This window comes from Podarcis liolepis, assembly GCF_965112155.1.
Source record: "Podarcis liolepis genome assembly, chromosome: 16".
NCBI classification, from domain to species: Eukaryota; Metazoa; Chordata; class Lepidosauria; order Squamata; family Lacertidae; genus Podarcis; species Podarcis liolepis.
Window position 1 is genome coordinate 19,825,113 of NC_139567.1, and position 23,553 is coordinate 19,848,665.

Below are 23,553 nucleotides of genomic sequence, written 5' to 3' on the forward strand. Positions count from 1 at the left end.
ATTTAATTTAATTTTGAATTGATTTTAGAATGCTGTGTTACTTTTATTGTTGTTAGCCCTGCTTCGGCTGGGGAGGACGGGATATAAAGATTTTTTAATCATTATTATTATTATTATTATTATTATTATTATTATTATTATTATTGGAATGTATAATTGTTCACATCAAACTCCTTATTGATGCTCAGAGAACCAACTATCAGTAAATGTCTCCATTTAAATAATAATAATCTATGCATAAGTTTGATAATATTTTTGTTGTTAAATAAAACAGCCCTTCTAGTTCGGCATCTTATTCCGGCTGAGCATTTGTGAAGTGAGTTATTTAAACTGATTAAAATTAAATTAGATTGCCTGTTAATACTCAAGGTCGTTAAGCTAAAGAACTATGGAGGTTTTTAATCATCCTGAAAAGTTTATTGTGACTAGGAACTCTTCATGTACAGTTAAGGGCATACACTGTTTCTGTAGTAAAGTAGGAAGCAAGGGAATGTTGTTAATGTTTGAAGAATTGAAATGGGAACTAAAGGACTATCATTCTGCAGTTTACTGACACCTCAGCTGTTGCGGGACATCCTTGAGGTGATTGTGGCTCCATTTCTGGAAAATGAGCTAAACAGATGCAAACAGTTTGCAGAGACCTGTAAATGAATAAATAATTATTAAACAATTAGAAAAGGTTTCAAAGATTCATACAGCCCGAAATGCCGACTCCTGAAGTGAAGGATTTGGAGCGAAGGCTCAATCCCAGGAGGACACAGCCAGAACCTACATTCAATGCCAGAGCACAACTCAGGAGCAAATAAAAAGCGGCACTGAGCATGGACAGAGTGCACAGGCTTTCCTGGTCTAAGAGGCATCTGCTCCATCGCCACTGCTGAGAAATCAGCTACTCATGATTCTACATATTACAAAGAGAAATGAGATATGAGCATCCTTGATTCTTGAATTTTGGGATAAAGAGAAATGATTGAAGGGGGCATACTTGTGCAACCCCAAATCATGTCCTTGTAGTTATAGGGTATTAAGTTATTTAAAACATTTCTTTCTCATTTTTCAAGGAAGTCCAGAAAGATAGGAAGGAACCTAAAAAAGCTACCTTAAACAGGTAGCCAGACCATTGGTGCATCTAGATCAGGACTCTCTACTGCAGGCTATAAGGCTATCAGGTTCACCTTTGTTTTTGGAAACACACCAACCATACACAAAAGCCATAAACTTTGAATCAAATAATTCTAAGTCGAGGCCAGGAATGTAGTTTGAGAGTAGCATAGATGAACTGACTTGGCAGTCCTTCCGCACATCCCCTCCGACCGCCCTCCAGTTTTCGTATTTTCAACAGTAATAGTTCTGTTTGCGTGGATGCAAACCTGCTGTTCATTTTTCTTTCCCAGCTCCGCCTGGAAATGCCAAGAACCTGGGACCTTCTTACATGCACGGCAGCTATTGAGCCACAGTAGCCCTTCCTCAATTACAGCACTATACAACCCAATAAAAAACGTCATATGGTTGGTGGTAAAACTGTCTGGTCTGGTGCACTGCTTTCCTGTCTGTTCCTCCCTTCCTCTCCGCGCACCGCCCAGCTTGGCTGTTCTCCTGCATCATCCACATATACTCAGACCTCAGCCACTACTTCCCCAGTCGCTTGTGAAGGTTCAGCTGACTTGGTTGCCGTCGGTTCTTGGGCTGCGCAGGAGGCAGGTAGGTGAGGGTGGGCAGCCTGTGCTGCGATGATGCGGGTGGCTGCCTGGCTGCGTTCAAGAGGGGCAACAGGGCACCCTTCCTAGCTTGGCTTCCTGCTTGGGGCTGGTACTTTAGGGCCAATGAAGGTCTGCGTTGCAAAGGAAGCCAGTCCCAAGGCTGCAGCTTGGAAATCTCTCAGGAGATGCTAAGAAAGGGGGATCTGGGACTGCTAAGTCGATCCATCTACTCTGCAAGAAGTGGGAGCGGAGCTGGGCACAGCTAGGCGGGGCCACCAACCTCTGTCTCCCCCAAACGCAAGAGGGGCACCCCAGAATCCCTCACAGAGGATGCTGCTAAGAGACAGCCTCTTGGATTGGGATCTGCTTCCTTGACATCCCTAAAGATAGCCCTATCTGAAGTAACCCAGCCTTGCAGCTGTAGTGGGCACAGTTGTCAAGTATTGAGGATAGGGTAAATAAAGGGCCAATAAAGCCCTTACAAGATTTTTTCACGGGAAAGGGGGTAAATACGTTCCGACGGCCTCCCAGGTTTTTGCTGCAAAAATACTCCCACAACTTACTTATGGATCCCAGATTTGCAGTTTTTAAAATTTTGCACCTATGGAGGCATTTCAAACAAAATTCTATCGGTGTTTATTGGGGATCCCCCCCTGTGTATCTAATATAGCTGTCCGCTTAGAAGTTGGACAACCACCCGTTAATGCGCGGCTGTGGATTCTAAAGATACACTACTGGTTAAAACTTATTTTTTTCCCAGTCGGTTTGGCTCCTTTAACACTCTTAGACACCTTTCACTCCACCTGGAAAGCTTCCCTGTTTGAAAAGATAAGAAGCTTGGGATTCTCCCCGCAGATCTTGATAGCGGCAGGATATGAGAGAGCCAGAAGTCAAGTGCTTCAACGCATTAGGGACATAGAGCTGCAATGTCATATGGGCAAAATGGATAAACATGCCACAATTAGAGACTTTGGAAGAGGGTTTTCACCCGCAAATTATCTGGCTGATTTACAAATACCTAAGTACAGACACTCCTTTACCCTGGCCAGATTTAACGTTCTGCCCTCTGCCCTGTTGTTAGGCAGATTTGAGGGCAAACCATATGCGTCACGCGTTTGCCCATGTGGCTCATCGGAAGTGGAAACAAGTCTGCATGTATTGCTGCACTGTAGTTACTACGAGGATCTACGCCTGACCTTTATTGCCCCAGTTCTACAAAAGCGTAAAAATGAACCAGAACTCCAACGTCTGAGAGCCTTGATAGAAGATAAGGTTCCTGAAATTACGACCAATGTGGCCAAATTTTGTGTAGCCGCTATTAGGTGCAGGAAACAAGAGCTTTCCAATGTCAATATGCAGGTGAAGGCAAATACTTAATTTTATGTATGTTGTCTAATTTTAAATTGCTGTTATGGCCTAATCTGTATTGAAATTGTCCTTTGTTTTTTCCAGTGTTATGCTTCACTGACTAGCTGTACGAGTTAATCTGGTCTATGACCGTTTAATAAAATTTGATTTGATTTGATAGGGTAACAACTGGATCATTGCCACAAGGAACCATAGAGTATTGCCACAAGGAACCAAGGTGGGTGCACTCTTCCCACCTTGGATCAAATCTATGCTTCCAGGTGCCATAAGAAAGCTGCAGAAATAGCGCAGGATAGTGCGCACCCCGGAAATGTGCCTTCTGGAAGAAGGTACAGGGTTATAAAGACTAGGACTAGCCACCTGAGAAACAGTTTCTACCCAAATGCAATTTTGGTTTTAAAAACATTGTAAGGAGTCTGTATGGGAGTGTATTGTAGTTAAAAATGGGGTATCAGAGTTTTTAGGGGGCTAACCAGGCTGGGATAGCTGGGATAGAAGGCTTGTTGGGTTTTGAATGTCTTATGCAGATTTTTCAGTTTCATTGTTCTGTATGGGACAATGACAATAAAGATATTGTATTGTATTGTATCGTATCGTAAACTTCTGCACTAGCTTACTTTGGGAAGATTTTCCTAGCAAGGAGATAAAGGGATGGGGAAAGTTTACCATATTTTTTGAACATCAGACAATTCAGCTTGAATAGGATACCAAAGAGGACACCTACGGCATCAAGATACATTATTTGTAGGGACGCAGGTGGCACTGTGGTCTAAACCACTAAGCCTCTTGGGCTTGCTGATAGGAAGGTCAACTGTTTGAATCCCTGTGACGAGGTGAGCTCCCGTTGCTCTGTCCCAGCTCCTCCCAAACTAGCAGTTTGAAAGCATGTCAAAGTACAAGTAGATAAATAGGTACTGCAGTGGCGGCGTTTCTGTGGACTCTGGCACTTGTCACAGTGTCCTGTTGCGTCAGAAGCGGTTTAGTCATGCTGGCCATGACCCGGAAAGCTGTCTGTGGACAAATGCCAGCTCCTTCGGCCTGAAGCGAGACGAGCACCGCAACCCCATAGTTGCCTTTGACTGGACTTAACCATCCAGAGGTCCTTTACCTTTTTTTTACATTATTTGTGTATGCATTACATTTCTGGACTATGTAAATTATTACACTGGTCAACAACAAATTTGTTGTCTGCATTTTTTCTGATGATTTAGGATGAATCTGATGCGCTGAATCCAAAAATCACATTGGTTTTGCTCAATCAGGTCAAGTTTTTGAGCTATGGCCACATGTCTTTTTTTTTTACGTTTTTGTTCACATGTACGCTTGTGTGGAGCATTTTAGAAGAAGTTGGTGGGGGTAAAATGCCATGTTGAATAATTGTTTTGATTGGAAATTATTATTTTAATGACAAGAAGTATTCAGGTCTGATAGTTTTGGGTGATTATGTCGAAAAGGGATCAGTTTGAAGCCATAAAACCTTGAAATCTTCCATAAATTGGTGCGGCTCCATAAATTGGTGGGATCAACAGAAAGAACAGGAGCAGCCTCAAGTATCCTGATCTTCAATAAGCACATCGTCCTGCAGCTCATTGTGATGAAATTCCAGTGCCTATCTTCGGAGAACTTCCTGACATTAGTGACGAAGATGCCTCCAGTGTTGAAGGACATGAAGAAGAAGTGGTTCTTGAAGATGATGCTCCACATCCATTTTCCCAAAAGGAGTTGAATGATCTAGTTCGCGACCTCAGCTCGTCAAAGGACTCTGCCGAACTGTTGGCATCCAGATGGAAGGAAAAAAACCTCCTCTCTGACAGTGCTCGCATCAGCTTCTTCCGCAACAGGCATCAAGAGTACCTCCGTTTTTTCTCGGAAGAGAAGGACTTGGTGTACTGTGCAGATATTGCACAGCTTCTGCTCAAGCTTGGAGTGCCACAGTACGAACCCAAAGATTGGAGACTGTTCATTGACAGCAGCAAGCAATCACTGAAATGTGTTCTGCTACACAATGGCAACCAGTTTGCCTCTATACCCCTGGCTCACTCGAGTACACTGAAGGAGAACTATGAAGCGGTGAAGTATATGCTGGAGAAAATTGGTTATGATCAGCATAAGTGGTTTATTTGTGTTGACCTGAAGATGGTGAACTTTTTGTTGGGACAACAGTCTGGCTTCACCAAGTACCCATGTTTTCTGTGCATGTGGGATAGTAGGGACCGTGCTCAGCATTACACAAAGAAGGACTGGCCTGTGCGGGAGGAATTGGTGCCTTGCAAAGAAAGGAACGTCATCAACGACCCTCTGGTGGACAGAGACAGAATACTCTTCCCACCGCTGCACATCAAGCTTGGCTTAATCAAGCAGTTCACCAAGGCTCTGGACAAGGATGGTGACTGCTTCACTTACTTGTGCCAGGCTTTTCCAGGATTGACCATGGAGAAGTTGAAAGCTGGCATCTTTGACGGTCCTCAGATCGGTCAACTCATCAGAGATCCAGAGTTCGGAAAGTCAATGAACGAAGTGGAACTGGAAGCGTGGAAGGCATTTGTTCTGGTAGTGAAGAACTTTCTTGGCAACAATAAGGCCAGAAACTACGCAGAACTTGTCAACAACATGCTGACTGCTTTCAGAAACCTGGGCTGCAACATGAGCGTCAAGATGCACTACCTATTTTCACATATGGACCTGTTTCCTGAGAACCTGGGTTCAATGAGTGACGAGCAGGGGGAGAGATTCCATCAGGACATGAAAGAGATGGAGACCAGGTATCAGGGTTGCTAGGGCACAGTGATGATGGCTGACTACTGTTGGACTCTGAAGAGAGACCTCCCTGCTGCTGAGCATTCCAGGAGTTCCAAGAAACGGAAGTTCAAGCCCTGAAGTTTAAAAAATGGTCAAGCAACATGCAATTTACGTGTACTTACCTTTATCAATGCCCACCATTCAGTTTACAGTAAACCTGACCTGATGGAGAGAAACGGATGCCATTTCCTGATTCAGCAGTGCAAAAATACCCTAAATCAGTTGTAGAAATCTAGACAACATTCAAAAAGTAAAAAATTGTTGCCCAGTGTTATTAATAATCTAGTGGTGTCATTGCAAACAAGAAAGGTCAGTGTTCTGCAGCAGAGAAGTAGGAAACCTTCATTCATAGTTTTCACGAGAAATATGCAGCCACTACATCCCTCACAACTCGCTTTGTGCAGGCCTTCACCAACTCTGTGACCTCCATGTTTTATGGACTACAGCTCCCAAAAACCCTTTCATTGGTCAGCAGCCATGGTACTAATTCCAGCTGCCTGAATTCTCTGTGTGTGTCTCTAACAGTTCTGCCACACTACGTTGTGGAGCACCTGAGCATGGGAGCAGAAAGGCATCATGTACCTTGGAACACTCTATAGAAAACTGATACATATTATTAACACTTTTCTTCCTCCTACCCCACTCCTAAAGAGCAAAGATGGCTGATATAATTCAGATGTGTCCACTGCATATTGAAGATGATGGGACCCTCTTTTTTGAAGGTAACTCTCACCTGGATTATTTTGGTTTCTTTTTCTGCAGAGGTGTTGCTATGGCCATAATCAGGGTCCTACCCCCAAATGACTACAGTGGTACCTCGGGTTACATACGCTTCAAGTTAAATACGCTTCAGGTTACAGACTCTGCTAACCCAGAATTAGTGCTTCAGGTTAAGAACTTTGCTTCAGGATGAGAACAGAAATTGTGTTCCGGCGGCACGGCAGCAGCAGGAGGCCCCAGTAGCTAAAATGGTGCTTCAGGTTAAGAACAGTTTCAGGTTAAGAACAGACCTCCGGAATGAATTAAGTACTTAACCCGAGGTACAACTGTATTCAGAGTGGCAGATGGAGGCAGTGGCAAACAGACCTGGTGTCAGCTCCTGAGTCAGCATGGTATGGTGGTCACCACAGGATCAATCACACACTCACTCACACACACACACACACACACACACACTTACTTCATAGTTAGTGTGGCTGAGCACGTGCATAATTTCAATGCTCATTTTATTTTTAAAAAATCCATCATTTTCTACAACAAAATGGTGCTTAACTGTGTTTAGCATCAGGGCAGCAACCCCAATTTTATTTTCAACATTGACTGGTAGCGGTTTTCCAGGGTTTCCGATAAGGGTTTCCCAACCCCACCTGGAGATGTCAGGATTGAACCAGGGATGTTAGCTCTGCCACTGAGCTATGGGCCTTCCCCATATGGAGCAAGGATGGCACCCCACGTTTTAAAGTGAAATGAAGTCATACATGTTGCCATCTGAAGAGGAGCGTTGGTAACAAACCATTATGGCCAGAGTGCAAGATTAGAAAATTGCACCGCTAGGACTAAACACGATTAATTCTGATTTGGATAAGGCCCAGTATCTCCAGAGAAAGCATGTAAGGCAATAAGGTAATATCTGAAGGAAAATGTATGATGTGGGTTGTGACTCTTTAAAAAAATTAGGGCAATGTTTACATAATAATATAAGCAGAGGGCAAAATAGACAATTGGCTGCCCTTGTAGGTGAGCGATTCAGGGGCTGTTCTCCACTGCCTGTGGGTACTCAGTATATTTCTGTTGGTAGCAACACTTATCAGCACTTAGGAAACAGTCTGCGGTTCAGTGGCAGAGCTCCCATTTGCTATGGTTAAGTCCTAAATTCAACACTAGGCACCTCTAATTAAAGGATTCCTTGTAGCCTGGCCACAAACTAGGAGATCAAACAGCCTGTCAACCTACACATCAGTGGGCTAGATGGACCAAGTGGTTTGATGCAGCAAAGAGTGGGGGGTGGGAAACCTTCTACTATGGAATTAGGAAATTCTGTTTCCTTGTTTCCAAGCTCCCCCTCCCTCTGTTGAAATTGGGCTTGAAAGAAGTGTTCTCTTGTAGCCAATGCAATAGGCTGTGGTATGTGTTTGGATGTTGTGTGCAGTGCCTGCTGTTTCTCCAATTTGCAAATACAGTGGTACCTCGGGTTACAGATGCTTCAGGTTACAGACTCTGCTAACCCAGAAATAGTACCTCGGGTTAAGAACTTTGCTTCAGCATGAGAACAGAAATTGTGCTCCAGCGGCGCGGCAGCAGCAGGAGTGGTACCTCAGGTTAAGAACAGTTTCAGGTTGAAGATAGACAAAGACTGGAAGGTGTTTAAAGGATACTTGCAAAATCATATTGAAAAATCAGAACTCCTATTAGAATAAACAAGTTCCGTTATAAATACCGAAATACTAAATAAGATGGATAACAATGTGTAATAGAAAAAGAAGTAGAAAAGTTGGTTTAAAAGTATGTGAAAGAAAGTAAGAGAAGTGGAAAGAAATTGCAATTGAGTAGATTGGAAGTCTAACACAAGGGTGGGGTGAGGGATGGTGGTGGGAAAAGGAAGTATCTGTGGGATTGAGTGTGGGTATGTATGAATATTTTAAAGGATTGTATGAAATGTATGTTTGTATATTTGTAATATATATGTATTAATGTTGAATTATTTTAATAATAAAATATTTAAAAAGAACAGTTTCAGGTTAAGAATGGACCTTCAGAACGAATTAAGTTCTTAACCCAAGGTACCACTATATGTCGGAAATCAAGCCTTTATCAGGAGAAACTGGCAACTCTCCCAGGTACCCGGCTTGGTCTCCTGTTGACCTCCCTGTCTGCTTTCCCGGCAAGATCCAGGCAGAGGTCGCGATAGGCGATCCTTCTCAGCGTGAGAAGAACACACCACTCTTTCCTGCCCCCCCAGGCAGGAGAAAGAGATAGACAGAAACGTATTTACATGCCTTTATTTCTGTCTTTGCAGCGTTACAGAAAACACGACTGCTCTCTTCAAACTCCAACAGCCGAGAGACAAACTCCTCCTGTACTTCCTGTACAGCTCATATTACACTCTGAGCTAATTCCGGTGCCCTCTGCACTGTGGATTGACTGTCCCTCTGTTTCCCATGGAACAGTCCCAACATTCCCATTATGTTTTGCTTTCAAGCTAGCAGTAGCTCGCGGCTGCATTGCTTCAATATTGTAACACTATATGCCCACAGGCAGGGGCAGCCCACCCATGAGGCAAGGTGAGGCGCCTGACACAGATGGCAGGATCCTTGGGGCAGCAGATCTGGCTTCCAAGAAATGCATCGCCTGCTGCCGCTGCCATGGTAGCAGCTACAGCTGTGGCATGCTCCTTGGAGACCAGATCCGTTGCCTTCTTGGCAGCTCCTCCACAGTAACCTCTTGGCAAATAGAAGGCAGTTTTGGTGCCACAATGTAGATCTTTATCGCCTCCGTTCCTGATGTAGATCTCCATTCGCTCCTTCTTCCCTTTTTGGCTGGAGGTTGTGGTTTACCTCAGGAGTCAAAATGTCCTGGGCCAGCCCTGCCTATGGGCCCCAAAGGGCTGACAACCCCTGTTCTAATCAAACTGGTAATAGGCAGGGGGGCGTGTTGGGGGGAAAATAAATATGAATTCATTTGAATTCAGCGGGATGAGGGGATAGAATACACCCAGCTAGCAAATAATCAATTGTCTGGATGCACTCTAACAACATTTTCCCATTCTCTCCCTACTCTGTTCGTGGTTTGGCTGGAACAGAAGATGAAGGTAGTTGTAAATTCTCTGTTATAAATTACTCAACAAACAAGAGTTGTGCCAATGTTTTGTGGTGTTACACTTTTGTATGGAGAATTGCGGCTTTATGGGATAGGTGGTTTCTCCCCCCCCCCCCCCCATTTAATCAAATGCTGTGGGAAATCAGTATTGGGCCATTTCCTCACTGTCAGCTTTCTTTCTAACTTCAGGAATGAATTAATAAGATCAAGTGGTTCCACATGCCCAGCTGAACATCACATAGGAAGAATGGCCGTGGTTTCGTGCAAGACATGATGCAAAGCCACCAAACTTTCAGTAAATTAAATCACATGTAACAGCACAGCCAATCAGATTTATGCACCAATATAACAGCAATTGTATACAGTGCTGTGTTACCCAAGACAAAAGAACAAAAAATAATAATCAAGAGGTGGAACCGATGTAGCTCAAAGATTATAATCCTAGTCCAGAATTATGGTTTATTAAACTGAGAACAAGTGTTGTGACCACATCTTTCATTGTCAATCCTCACTCAGCTTCAGCACATCAATCAAGTCTTATTGGCAGTGTTTCCCCTTACTTCCGAATAGGGAAACTGTGGTTTAATTTCCATTTATAAAACAGGATATGAAACCAGGGTTAGTGAGTGGTTTCATATCCTTTCTGGCTAGGAGCAGTGCTCCGAGTTTCCCAGTTCAGGTGTAATGGGAAACTGCGGCTTAATACTCAGAAGAGAAGAAGAGAGTGCTTACACATGGTGTAATAAAATATGGTTGGGGTGGGGACAAGATCTAGGCCTGCTGAAAATACTGATTCAAGGGTGAACCTGCCTGAAGAAAAGTTAATTCAACATTCAAGTGTTAGAAAATTGCCCCACTTCAAAGCACTCATGTGGGGTACTACTACTACTACTATTATTATTATTATTAATGTATTTATACCCCAGCCACTCTGGGCGGCTCCCAACAGAATATTAAAAACACGATAAATCCTCAAACATTACAAACTTTCCCAAACAATTACTTTCTGGAAGAGAAAAATCTACAGCCCTCCTTCTGAATCCACATTTATCATGTCTCTTGAAAGGTTTAGAAGCAGACAGCTTTAAAAAATCTGAAAAATTCAAGGCAGCACAGATCTTCCGAAACCAAGAAAATCACGTGCTCATCGTGAGACCAGAGGATGATGCTGATGCCACGGCAGCATTTGAGTTCCTGACAGACGAAGAAATGATAAACGGTACAGTAATATTTCCGACCCTTCCTTGAAGTCTGAACCAGTTTCACCTATCCCACCTTATTTTTTCCTCTTGCTTCATGTATTCAGGAACAAAATAAAACATTTAAAAACAACAACTGCAGGTGTGTACAGTTAGATTGCTCATTAGGAAATAGCTTTGTAAGGATAAGAGAAGTTTAATAATGGAACAAGTTGTGCAAGGGGAGTTGTGAATCCATTGCAGTTTTTAAAGACAACCTATATTAAACAGGAAATGCATTTGGAGCACACGGATAGTTAAAAACCACTAGTTGTCTTACAAGGTGCACTGAGCTATAACTGTAAATGTTCATGGCTCTGCCACCACATCCCTCTTTGATGAAACACAGAAAAACAACTTTTGGGAGGAATCACAAGTAAAAGGGTACTACAGCGATACCTTGGTTCCCAAACGCCTTGGTACTCAAACAACTTGGAACCCAAACACTGCAAACCTGGGAGTGCTCCAGTTTGCGAACTTTTTTCAGAAGCCAAACGTGCTCTGGTTTGAGTGTTATGCTTCTGTTTTGAGTGTTACGCTGACGATTTGAGTGCCACACTTCTATTTTGAGTGTTATGCTGAAGTCTGTCTGGTTTTACTACTTACCGTATTTTTCGGCCCATAGGGCACACCTAGGTGTGGTTTTTTTTGGGGGGGGGGAATAAAGAAAAAAAAATGGGGACGCAGGCAGCTCTCCGCAAGCCGTGGGAGACCGGCGCGAAGTCCTGCGGGCTCCCAAGGCTTGCGGAAAGCTTCCTGAAGCCTGGAGAGTGAGAGGGGTTGGTGTGCACCTACCCCTCTCGCTCTCCAGGCTTCAGCAAAAGCCTGCATTCGCCCCATAGGACGCACACACATTTCCCCTTCATTTTTGGAGGGGGGAAAATGCGTCCTATAGGGTGAAAAATACGGTATTTTGCATTTTTGTTTTTGCAGCTCTTTTTTGTTTTGTGTCTGTGTCTGTGTGGAACCCAGTTCAGCTACTGATTGATTGATTGTGTGACTGCAGTACATTGTTTATTGCTTTCATTTTATGGATCAATGCCCTCGTTAAACAGTAAAATTCATGTTAAATTGCTGTTTTAGGGGTTGTTTTTGAAAGTCTGGAACAAATTAATCCATTTTGCATTACTTTCTATGGGAAAGCGCGCCTTGGTTTTTGGACCACTTTGGTTTTGGAACGGACTTCCAGAACGGGTTAAGTTTGAGAACCAAGGTACCACTGTATTGTGCTCATGACCTGCTTCTGAGCTTCCCATTAGAACATCTGGTTAGCCAACATGAGAACAACATGCTGGAGTAGATGGAGTCTGACCCAGCAGTACACTTAAGTTCAAACTGGGGGGAAAAGATCATATATCATGTTCTTTAAAAGCCATCAGTTTTATGCAGATATCTGGACAGCCCCCATTGCCACCTGATTCAGCTTGTCTTAAGCAAGCGACCGCTGCTTGCTCTTGTAGAAGTGTTGAATATTTGCTCCAGCCTTCACTAAAAACAAGGCAGAGACCATCAGTTAATCACACAAAGGCCACATGTTCTTGTTGTTGTTGTTTAGTCGTTTAGTCGTAGTCGTTTAGTCGGACCCCATGGACCAGAGCACGCCAGGCACTCCTGTCTTCCACTGCCTCCCGCAGTTTGGTCAAACTCATGCTGGTAGCTTCGAGAACACTGTCCAACCATCTCGTCCTCTGTCGTCCCCTTCTCCTTATGCCCTCCATCTTTCCCAACATCAGGGTCTTTTCCAGGGAGTCTTCTCTTCTCATGAGGTGGCCAAAGTATTGGAGTCTCAGCTTCACGATCTGTCCTTCCAGTGAGCACTCAGGGCTGATTTCCTTCAGAATGGATAGGTTTGATCATCTTGCAGTCCATGGGACTGTCAAGAGACTCCTCTACTGCTGGTCAAATGCTTTTGAGTCACCAACACAAGGTTACACACTTTTGAGGTTTCTTGGTGCAGAAATCCAGCATGCTGAATACATCACATCTTACTGAAGTTGTGCCCACTTAATCAAATGGAAGGGGTGATGAATGATGTTGACAGTAGGCAATAAACCTCAAGGAAAGTGGTGCAATTGTAGGCACTCAGCTCTGAGGCTTTGTTAACCACTGCTAGAGACTTTTTCAAAAGGTGCCCAATTGTCCTTTGTGCGCAGAACCTGGAATCTCGTTGAATATTCACATTTACCAAGACAGCAACCTGAGAGGACTGCCAGTGGCCTTCAGCACAAAGTGGAACGGTGAAACTTACATCATGCAAATCGTGAAAGACGGTAGCAACATGAAGGTGGTGTTTAGGGTAAGCCACTGCCAATTGCCATAAAGACTCACTTTTAAAGTTCTGTACCTTTAACGTTGCAGCCTTGTTGACTCTCTAGGAGGGAATTGCACAGGTCAAGAAGGGAGGGATGAGGAATTGGCTGAGTGATCTTTTCGCAGCAGACTGACCCAGTTTGACAGTCCCAAACTTCCTTGTGCACTGGATCATATACGTTCCAAAAATACGTATGCTATGATTAAAATGTGTATAAGACGTATATTTCACAGGAAAGTGCATGAAAAGAATTGAAATTTATTTATTTTGAGAAAACACATAAAATAATATGTGTCATTTATTATTATTATTTAATTTATGATTTTCAGTTATATACATTTCAACAGTTTTACAATCATTTCAACATTTCAAAACCCGACTGCCTTCCTCTTCTTTCTGCGGTTCCTTAAATTTATTAACTCGATATAGTTCTGTATAAAAACTCATAAATTAATCTCTTATTTCTTTAGGGTTTTTCCACAACTCTGCCTCCTATATTAATTTCATTTATACAGGATTTCCCTTGTCTTTTCTTTATTTGCCATGCTAATAGTTTCCCTGGTTTGTTAGCCTATTTGAATTGTTTCTGTTTTAAATATTTAATTTCCCACTCTATTTCTTGAAATATTATCAATGAGAACTGTGTTTGCAATATCTTAATATTCTGTTTCACAATCTCTTTTCGAGGGGAATTTATTATTCTTTTTCTTTTCTTTTTATTTCTTCTAAGGTTTCTTGCTTTTCCAAAACTCTCTTCTTTTTTTGGTATGCGGTACAAAATCCTTTCCCAATCTTTTATTAATCAAAATCCTTCTGCGTTTCTTTGCAATGTGTGTTTCCTGGAGGCAAATCATGTCCAAATTTAACTTTTTTTTCTGTATTAGCCATGATTTTATCAACAAAGTTTTTTTTTAAAAAAAAAGAAGGTTCAAAATTAGTTATTATTTTAAATAATAATAAGTACAAAATGGGGCAGAATGGACCAATGATTGAGCACCAGTGCAAGTGAAATGGGACCAACTTTGGAAAAGCCCAGTAAAACATTTTAAGTAGATTAAATAGTATCAAGTAGTTCCATTTGTCTCTGTGCATATGCTCAAGTAACACAGAAAAAGCAGGTTTACAGGTAACACCAAACCAGTTTTTCCCAACAGTCGTATGCACACCAGCTTCTCAATCCAGGTTTCAGATCCTGGTTTCATGGACATTCACAAACCATGGTTTGTCTGATAGCACAAATTCAGATATCACAACAAACCGTGGTTTGTTGCATTACATCTCACTGTGCACAATCACGGCTAGAGCATGGAGCGACCAGGGCCAAGTCATGGTCATGTGAAACTGTCTGATGAGCATCTACAGTGTTGCATTTTCCATGTGAGTTACATATCAAAGTATTAACCAGTTCCCAGAACTACTTACAGTGACAGGATCCTATTGCTTGAGTCTACTCTCCAACAAGGGTCTTAAATTACAGAGAGGCATATTTTATTCAAACACTGAGAAGCCTTCCTAAACTGGCGGTTTAGCATGAGGTCTCTCTGGGCTTCTTTTGCCTCTGTGTTTGGTGATCTGATCAAGGCCTTGCTTCAGACATTCTGAACTTTCTTTAAGATAATACATTTCTAATCTTCCTTCTTTCCAGCCAAGAGATGTCCCAGAATTCATTCCAGGAGAAAAAAGTGATATGCTATTCTTCAAAACCCCATTTTCCAAAGCTGACAAACAATTCTACAGATTTGAGTCCTCACTGGAGCAAGGCTACTTCCTTGCCTTTGAGAGAAATGAGAGGAACAGAGTCACACAACTGGTGATAAAGAGAATCGATGGAATAGACGAGTCTATAAAGCTACATACTTCCCCACTTCCCAGAAGAAAAATATAACCATCGCAAGAAAAACATAAGCAAAATAATACTAGAAATGGAATACAAACAAGTAAAACAAATAATATAGAATACTGTATTGTAATGAAAAACATCACATCCCTCATAAATAAATCTTGGAATATCTGTATAACACACTGCAGAGCCCCGAAGGAAAAACACACAATGTTTATAGGATCGCGGGATTTGCAGTATAAAGAAATATTTTGTTATAAAGCTCTCTGTGTCACTTTTCTAAGTGTCTGTTTCATGACTGTGAATGCTATATGCAATTTGAGTTGATGAATATTTTTGTACAGAGTATTTTGAACTAAGGCCTACTATTCAGTGCTCCTGAGAAAGTTGCGTAATAAAATACATTGGGCATTTTATAACTCTTAGTAAAGTTTCCTGCATCTTCATACCATTTTGCGTCTTGCCTTTTTCTCATGAATTTGTGTTCCTGCCCATGATTAACCAGTATAGATGTACAATAAGCTATCTTTTAGCAGATGAGATCCACCTACTCCAGAACCAGCTGAGGTATCAAATATGGGCCTTTGCCAGCTAGGAACCTAAAATCTTTTTACTGGAGATTGACCCCAAAACTTCCTCAGTGTGCTCTACAGACGCTGAAATAATTATGTCATTCACACAAAGAAGTTTATGTGCAAGAAAGTGCTTCCTCATTGTATCATCAGATACACGCACAATGACTCATTTATGACCATCTCTGTTGCCTTATCCTTGAAAAATGTGAGTAAGCGTCTAGTCACATTTTCACAGAGACAAGTAATTAACACAGCTCTGTAACAAAATGTATCCCATTTTTAAAAGGGTTCAACTTATTATTAAGAACCATTCCAATCAGTTTAAAAACAGCAGGTTGACCTCCCCGCTACAATACATGAACTACAAGTTTCAACATTTGTCACCAAAGAAATACATTTATGCAACAAAATCTACCACTTCAGCAAAAGCAACTATGAACAATAGATTTTCTTCCTGAGAAAAATTGGCAGTGTGAAGGTGACAGACTGGGGAAATCTCTTGCAGCTGCAAATCAACACGTGCTGTGAATACCTTGATAAACATGGTGGATCAATTTAGATGTTACCCTATTAAAAATACAGCAATTTGATTTAAACCAGTTTCTGTTTGAATGTCACCTTGTTTACTTATAGCTAGTTTATTATGATTTTTAAAGTGTGTTTTTCTAACCTGCTTTTATAAATCAACACAACATTTAAAAACTCAGCCAAACTTCTGCACATCTTCAAGTCCGCACCACACAAAGGAAGTACTGCAAAGATTCCAAAGCAGCCTTTACCAAGCTGGTGCCCACCAGATGTTTTGACTACAACACCCATCAGCCACAGCTAGCTGGCTGTGGCTGATGGGTATTGTAGTCCAAAACCTCTGCAGCATAACCACCAGCTTGATGAAGGCGGCTCTAAAAATTCTATTTAATGCACCAGATGAAGAGGCTAGAAGCAAAGGAAAGAGTCAAAATTAATGATGACACAGCCCTTCTCCAAAGGCAATACAGGAACTTATTATCAAACCATTTCACCTTTAGTGTGTGCGTTTGTACAGACAAATTGCATGAAGACTACAAAGTTAAATATTTTAACAATTTAAGTATTGTAACATGCAGATACTTTGCTCTCAGTTTGTTATACGCTTTAAGAGTGGTAGCAAAATATTTAGCTGCCTTCTCTGTCACGAGAGGTGTGGTATCTGCTAATAGTTCTGTGATTGTTGGTTAAACAGTTTTTTATACAGTGGTACCTCAGGTTACATACGCTTCAGGTTACAGACTCCGCTAACCCAGAAATAGTACCTTGGGTTAAGAACTTTGCTTCAGGACGAGAACAGAAATCGGGTGGCGGCAGCGGGAGGCCCCATTAGCTAAAGTGGTACCTCAGGTTAAGAACAGTTTCAGGTTAAGAACGGACCTCCAGAACGAATTAAGTTCTTAACCCGAGGTACAACTGTATTGTGTTTTAATGTTGTAACCCCCTGGGACCTTAGAGTGAAGGGCAGGTGAACAAAAACCACAATATAAAATTAATATAAGCAATGGACAAATAAGTGCTTCACGTAGGTCACTGCAGAATTTGCATGAAAAAGTATGTGAAAGAGAATTTCCATCTCCTCAGACCCACATGGACAGCCCATCAGTAGGGCCTTAAATCAATTTCGACAAGCCCTAACACAAAAGAGAGATTTGAAATGAGGAATAAGGCTATTTCAGCTACAAACCAAGAGTTAAGTCCAACCACTGCCAGTGAGGAAATCAATTAAGCAAAAGCAATGAAGTCAAAAGAAATGCAAATGCAAATAGATAAAGAGCTGTTGGTTTCTGCAGTTTTGTAGTGTTTCCTGTTAGACACCTGAAAATCTGAGGTTTGTTTTTAAAGCAAGTTTCTAGACCTTGTGACCATGGAAATGCATTGTGAGGGTGGAAATGGGGAAGGTAGGAACAAGCAGGAACCTCAGTCTCAAACTCCTTGGTTCACACATGGGAGTTTAAGGTCATTCACTGTTCTGGGAAAATCCCTGCTTCAGACAGCCCTCAGATATGAGCATCAGAGCTGTTGGACTCAAGTGACTCATCGCTGGGAGACAGTTCTGTGAGTTGTCCTCCCACCAAGGCCTTTTGCACTCATCATTGGTCTTGAGACAAAAACGCCATGCTTCTCCAAGAACTGAATTAGGTTTAAACTAAAGACTGCAACAAGTGACGCAGCAAATGATGGGATCTCATCTCCCAGTCTCCAGTGCCTTTTCTGTAACATTTGATGGTGTCTGAAAACATGAAGCAGGGAACTTGAGCCAAAGTCTTCTTTTTTCATATACTTCAAATGTTGCTAAAGAAGAGATTAGTGAGCTAATTAAGGAATATTTGGGCAATTAGGGATGTGAGTGGCGCTGTGCTCAAAACCACTGAGCCTCTTAGGCAGCCATAGGCAAACTCAGCCCTCCAGATGTTTTGGGACTACAACTCCCTTCATCCCTGACCACTGGTCCAGTTAGCTAGGGATGATGGGAGTTGTAGCCCCAAAACATCTGGAGGGTCGAGTTTGCCTATGCCTGCTCTTGGGCTTGCCAATCAAAAGGTCGGCGGTTCAAATCACTGCAACAGAGTGAGCTCCCATTGCTCTGTCCCAGCTCCTGCCAACCTAGCAGTTTGAAAGCACGCCAGTGCAAGTAGATAAATAGGTACCGCTGCGGCAGCATTTCTGTGCGCTCTGGCACTTGTCACAGTGTCCTGTTGCGTCAGAAGTGGTTTAGTCATGCTAGCCATGACCTGGAAAGCTGCCTGTGGACAAAAACCGGCTCCCTCGGCCTGAAAGTGAGATGAGCGCCACAACCCGTCACCTTTGGCTGGACTTAACTGTCCAGGGATCCTTTACCTTTATTGGGGCAATTTTCCCAAGTGAGAGGCCATAGCTCAGTGCTGCAGCGCATGCTCAGCAAAAGTTACAGGGCTCTCCCCTTAGCATTTCTTGGGCAACAAGGGGGAGAAAGACATCCCTCTATGCTTCAGAGCTGCAGAAGTCACAGTCTGTCGAAAGCAGCCAATACTGTGCTTGGTGGCGCAATTGTCTGACTCATATATGACAGTTTAAAACATGTTTCTTAATATATCACTGCAAACAGCACTGTGCCCGTTGGACTGGATCCCTACTCATTGTTGGGCTCAATAAAAAGTGTTGCTTTTGACCTTAACACTTTGAGAACAAGTTATCTGAAATTCTACTATATTTTTATTATTGTTTTAATCTTAACTGTCCATTGCAATGAATGCCCAATTCCAAACCTCAATACAGGTGGATTTTGGGGATAAAAGGGAGTGAGAGGCAATTTACAACATAAGCTACCACCTTTGGTATCTTCTTTTTAAATTCTCATTCTATCAACTCAGAAGAACAAAAAACAAAAGGAGTTCTTAGCACACAACTCCCATCAATCAACTAAAGCATTCATTGATTTATCTTCCAAATAAAAATTTAACTGTTTTATTTAAAGTGTTAACTGCCTTGGTAGTAGTAGTAGGAGAGGACACAGTGTGCTGTTAGCCTTTAAAGGGATTGTGGGTTTTTTTAAAGCTAAGCAACATCAGAGACAACTGAAAGGATTTTCAAAGAAAGAGACTTCAGAATCAAACAGCTGAGGGTTCTGTAAATTCTTTATTGTACATCAATTAAACAAAAAAAGAAAGAAAGAAAAAATCCCTTTTGCACAGCAACTGCTTAGGGCCCAGTCTGAGCACCATGCAAGATGCCGTGTACACAATCCACTAATTGCAATATCAGGACCAAAAAAAACACCAAGTGGCTGGAATTCAAGACCAGTTCTGCTGCACCTGTTGAAACCAAGCTGCCATTTGACAGGGGAAAGGGTCAGCCATACAAAAAAAGGCTGCCACTACAATCACTACTAGTTTGCCCTTTGCGTTAACACCAAAACTTTGTGAGCTCTCTAGCCTGTCTCAAGCCTAGCTCTTTTCTCAGCGAGAGATCCCCACAATTTGACGAATGGCTATTTGGATGCCTCTTTCCCCAAGTCATTCTGCTATATGCAGTGTGGGACCCCCTGTTGCTATTTCTCCCTTATTCAATGACTCGGCAATAATACAATGAAGCAGAGGCAGCGGTGAACAATCGTTGAATGTTGCCGGTAGGTGACGCATTGTGCCTCAGAGGCTCCACAGCATGGCCACGGCCCTGCAGATGCCCACATCGTGGTAATTGAAGTAGCAGAGGCCAGCAAAGGTGAGCGCTGAGAGCATGTAGAGGCCAGTGTTGGCCAGTTTAATAGATGTCTCTCCATGGACGTAGTCAGTTACTATTTGCCCAAGGCCCCTACAAGGAAGAAGAAGAAAAAGCTAAAAATGAAGACGATTCAACCCAACATAGTTTCAAATGTTTTCTAGGGCATTCGCCATAGGAATTGGCTGATCTCCAAAGCAGCACCCCTTTTGGTCAACTGACACACCCCTTAGAGGGGTGCTGGCTGCCTTCATCAAAGATCAACCTCTTTCCATCCCCGCCAAAAAAACATTCTTTGCCTTCTTAATTGGACAGTTATCATTGCTGAAATCAGGTGTGAAATGTATCAGTGGGAAAGAGAAAAGCTCAAAATCTAACCTTGATGGAACTGAGGACCACAACTGCTTTCATAAATTATCCAGATAGCATTATTAAGCAAGTCAGAAGGAGCACAGGTTGTGCTGAATGACTGATTGTATTACCGAAGCAGAAAGGTATTTTAGGAGCATCGCATTAAACCAATCACTACGCAACAAGCCTATGGAGGAGTGCCAAGGAGTATTACAGCAGCTCTTGACGACATGTTGCCTATGGGCACAACAAACAGCACTGTCAGCGAAAAGCACAGCAGAACACAGCCCTGGCACCTTTAATCAACTGCCAAGAATTCATAAGCCAGGCATTCCAAGACTGGAATATTATTTCAGGAATTACCAATTCAACAGAAGGTTAAGGTTGGTATCACTGATCTTGGATGCCTTTAGAAGGGGATTAGACAAACCCACGCAGAATACAGCCTCCGGTATAATAAATATGTCTATGAATGCCAGCTGTTGGGGGTTATGAGTGTGCTGTTGTGCTTATAGGCTTTTCAGCGGCATCTGGTTAGCCGCTATGGAAACAGAATGCTGGACTAGGTAGTGGGGTAGAAGAGCTGAAAATAACGCCAATATATTTCACATCTGGCATCCCTTTGTTTTCAGATTGTATATGCGTAGACTAGTTTTTTAAAAAAAGAGCCTAGGACACAAAACAAAGCCTCCTAATGTATATTTTGCTCTAGGAGGCTTAGCTTGGTCAGAATCGAGTTTACACTTGCAGAGTTAATGCTAAATACATTGCTTCTGGTCAATGAGCCACCACAGCCACTGGAGAGCCATGAAAAACTGTGTACCGGGCTTTTTCGACTCATCTACGCATGTACAATCTGAAAACAAAGGGGAGCGCAGTCGAAGTGCAGAGAGTGCTGAGCTTGAGAAAAACACCAACAGAGTTTTTAACAAGAAAACAAAAAAAGCTGCTCCTCCACAGTAACAGGTTCCATTACCAGGAACCCGTTCCAGAATTCAGGTGCCTTATCTTGCAGGAGAGCAACAGCCACCCTCACTCTCACGGTCTTCCTCTGATGTATCCTACTTCCAAAACAAATGTCTATGGTATGTTTTCTTCTCTGTGTAAAATTTTTACTCTGTAATGAACATACCTTAAATTTGTTGAGCTACTGTATGAACGGCTTTTTGTTTAGTCTTTTATGGGCCCCTCCCTTTCCTGTTTCTCCTCTTTGTATTGCATAAACATTCTATAATCAATTTATAATGTTTGTAATCTTGTAAACTCTTAAGAGCTTTTTTTGTTGTTGCAAATTTCTAATAAACATTTTTTAAAAAAACCACAGTTTGCCAATTAACTAGTTGGATTCTGGGTGCAGTTCAAAATGCTGGTATTGACCTACAAAGACATAATATGGTACCTGAAGGACCTCCTGTCTCAATAGGAATCTGCCTAGATGCAAAAATCAAAGGACCGCTTCCAGGTTCTTTGGTCTTCTGAAATTAAGGAGGTTTACTACTAAAGCAAGGCTTTTCCACTGCTGGCTCCCCACCTGTGAAATGCCCTCCCCAGGAAAGTGTGTGTAGTTTCTGCTCTTCTCTCCCTCTGATGGCAAGTAATTTTTTTGGGTTGTTGGGGGGGGGACCTTTGGGAGAGAATAGCTCCTTCTGCTGTACTGCTGGCTGGGGATGGCCATTTCTATGAACTGTTATTCTTACATTGTTTCACTGGCAAGTTACATATTTTCTGGACCAAACTGGATTTCTGAAGCTCCACACTGCCCTCTAGCGTTAAGTCAACCAACAGACATGGATAAACCTCTATATGGCATATTCCTGGGAATGCTTGTAAACTGTAATTGTAAAATGCTTCTAAAGGCTTGTAAAAAGCCCAGGAAGGGAGAGTTAATTTCTAGGACAGCATGTGGAAAAGGCAGAGAGCAAAAGTGAGAAGCCGTAAGAATTGACTAAAAGCTTCTGCCTCCAGCAGCGGTCAGCCAGATGCTCCGGAGAAGCCTACAAGCAGAGCATGGGGAAAGATCATAGAACTGGAAGGGACCCTGAGGGTCATCTAGTCCAACCCCCTGCAAACGCAGGAATCTTTCGTCCAACGTGGGGCTTGAACACTTCTTGCTTGCTTGTCCAGCACCTGGCATTCAGAGGCCGGACCAATCCCAGTGCAACCAATTTGTAACAATTTTACTGAAAAGTAGGTTCAAACGTTGCAAGACTGGAGGACCTGGTGCCTCCGGATGCTCTTGGGACTACAACTCCCATTATCCCTGACCAATGGCCATGCTGACTGGGACTGATGGGAGCCCAACAAGATCTGCAGAGCGGCAGACTCTCCATGCCAGAAATAAAGCACAGAGGTCCCTGTGCATCTCTAGGGAAGTGGCAGCTCCCTCGGTTACAGCAACCCCTGCTGTTGTTTACAGACTCATCTTTAGTTGAGCAATGTGGCAAGCCAAGAATCTGCCCCAACCCTTTCACACTCTATTTATTTATTGTTTATTTATTAAATTTGTATACCACCCTTCAACTGAAGATCACAGGGCGGTTCGCAAGATAAAAATACACAACAACGCAAAAACAAGGCAATACTGTAATCCCTCTCCTACAAACCTATGTAAAAGGGCCATAGAACATTATCAGCCAAAGGCCCATCGAGAAACACTTTTGCCCAGAGTCAAAAGAGATGTGACGAAGGCTCCCAGGTGAGAGCATTCCACAAATGGGGAGCCACTACAGAAAAGGCCCATTCTCATGTTGCCACCCTCAGAACCTCTCATGAAGGAGGCACATGAAGAAGGGCCTCAGAGGATAATCTCAGAGTCCTGATCAGTTCATATGGGGAGAGGTGGTCCTTGAGGTATTGCAGTCCTGAGCCGTTTAAGGCTTTATAGGTCAAAACCAGAACTGTGAATTGGGCTGGGAAACTAACTGGCAGCCAGTGCAGTCAGGCCAGATTTGGTGTTATACGCTCAAACCATCATGCCCAGTGAGCTGCCTGGTTGCTGAATTCTGCACCAGAAGAGTTTCTGAACTGCCTTCAGAGGCAGCCCTGTGTAGAACGTCTTGCAGTAACCTAACCTAGAGGTAACCTAGAACATAATCGACAGAAGTTAGGTCATCCCTGACCAGATAGGGGTGCGGCTGCGTTGAAAGTGGCACTCCGTGCCAATGAGACCACCTGAGCCTCTCATGAACTTGCTACCATGCTTGAAAGATGTCCAGATCTCAGAAGGAATGTTGGGATGAAGCAAGTTCCAGGGCTACAGAGTCAAAACAGCACAGAGAAACCAGCCTCTGGACCCCACTGCAATCCAGGGTTCTGAACTGAGCAGGAG

General features: G+C 42.7%; 2 protein-coding genes across 2 annotated transcripts in view; one reads left to right on the forward strand and one right to left on the reverse strand.

Annotated features, from left to right (window-relative positions):
- Positions 1-23,553, reverse strand: part of BCO2 (beta-carotene oxygenase 2) — a 71,680-nt gene that overhangs the window by 42,755 nt on the left and 5,372 nt on the right. The gene's annotated exons all lie outside the window — the stretch shown is intronic.
- On the forward strand, positions 9,567-15,523 carry IL18 (interleukin 18). The gene is made up of 4 exons (XM_083481220.1): positions 9,567-9,675; positions 10,750-10,902; positions 13,075-13,217; positions 14,878-15,523. Exons 1-4 carry the CDS (start codon positions 9,606-9,608, stop codon positions 15,115-15,117), a joined length of 606 nt encoding a protein of 201 aa, XP_083337346.1. The 5' UTR covers positions 9,567-9,605; the 3' UTR covers positions 15,118-15,523.

What these genes read in the sequence shown, in the direction of transcription:
- IL18 (XM_083481220.1), top strand. Translation starts at nt 9,606, where the DNA reads ATGCACTCTAACAACATTTTCCCATTCTCTCCCTACTCTGTTCGTGGT. An exon ending in GGCTGGAACAGAAGATGAAG is followed by an intron (nt 9,676 to 10,749) that starts GTAGTTGTAAAT and finishes GTCTCTTGAAAG; the next exon opens with GTTTAGAAGCAGACAGCTTT. An exon ending in AGACGAAGAAATGATAAACG is followed by an intron (nt 10,903 to 13,074) that starts GTACAGTAATAT and finishes CTTTGTGCGCAG; the next exon opens with AACCTGGAATCTCGTTGAAT.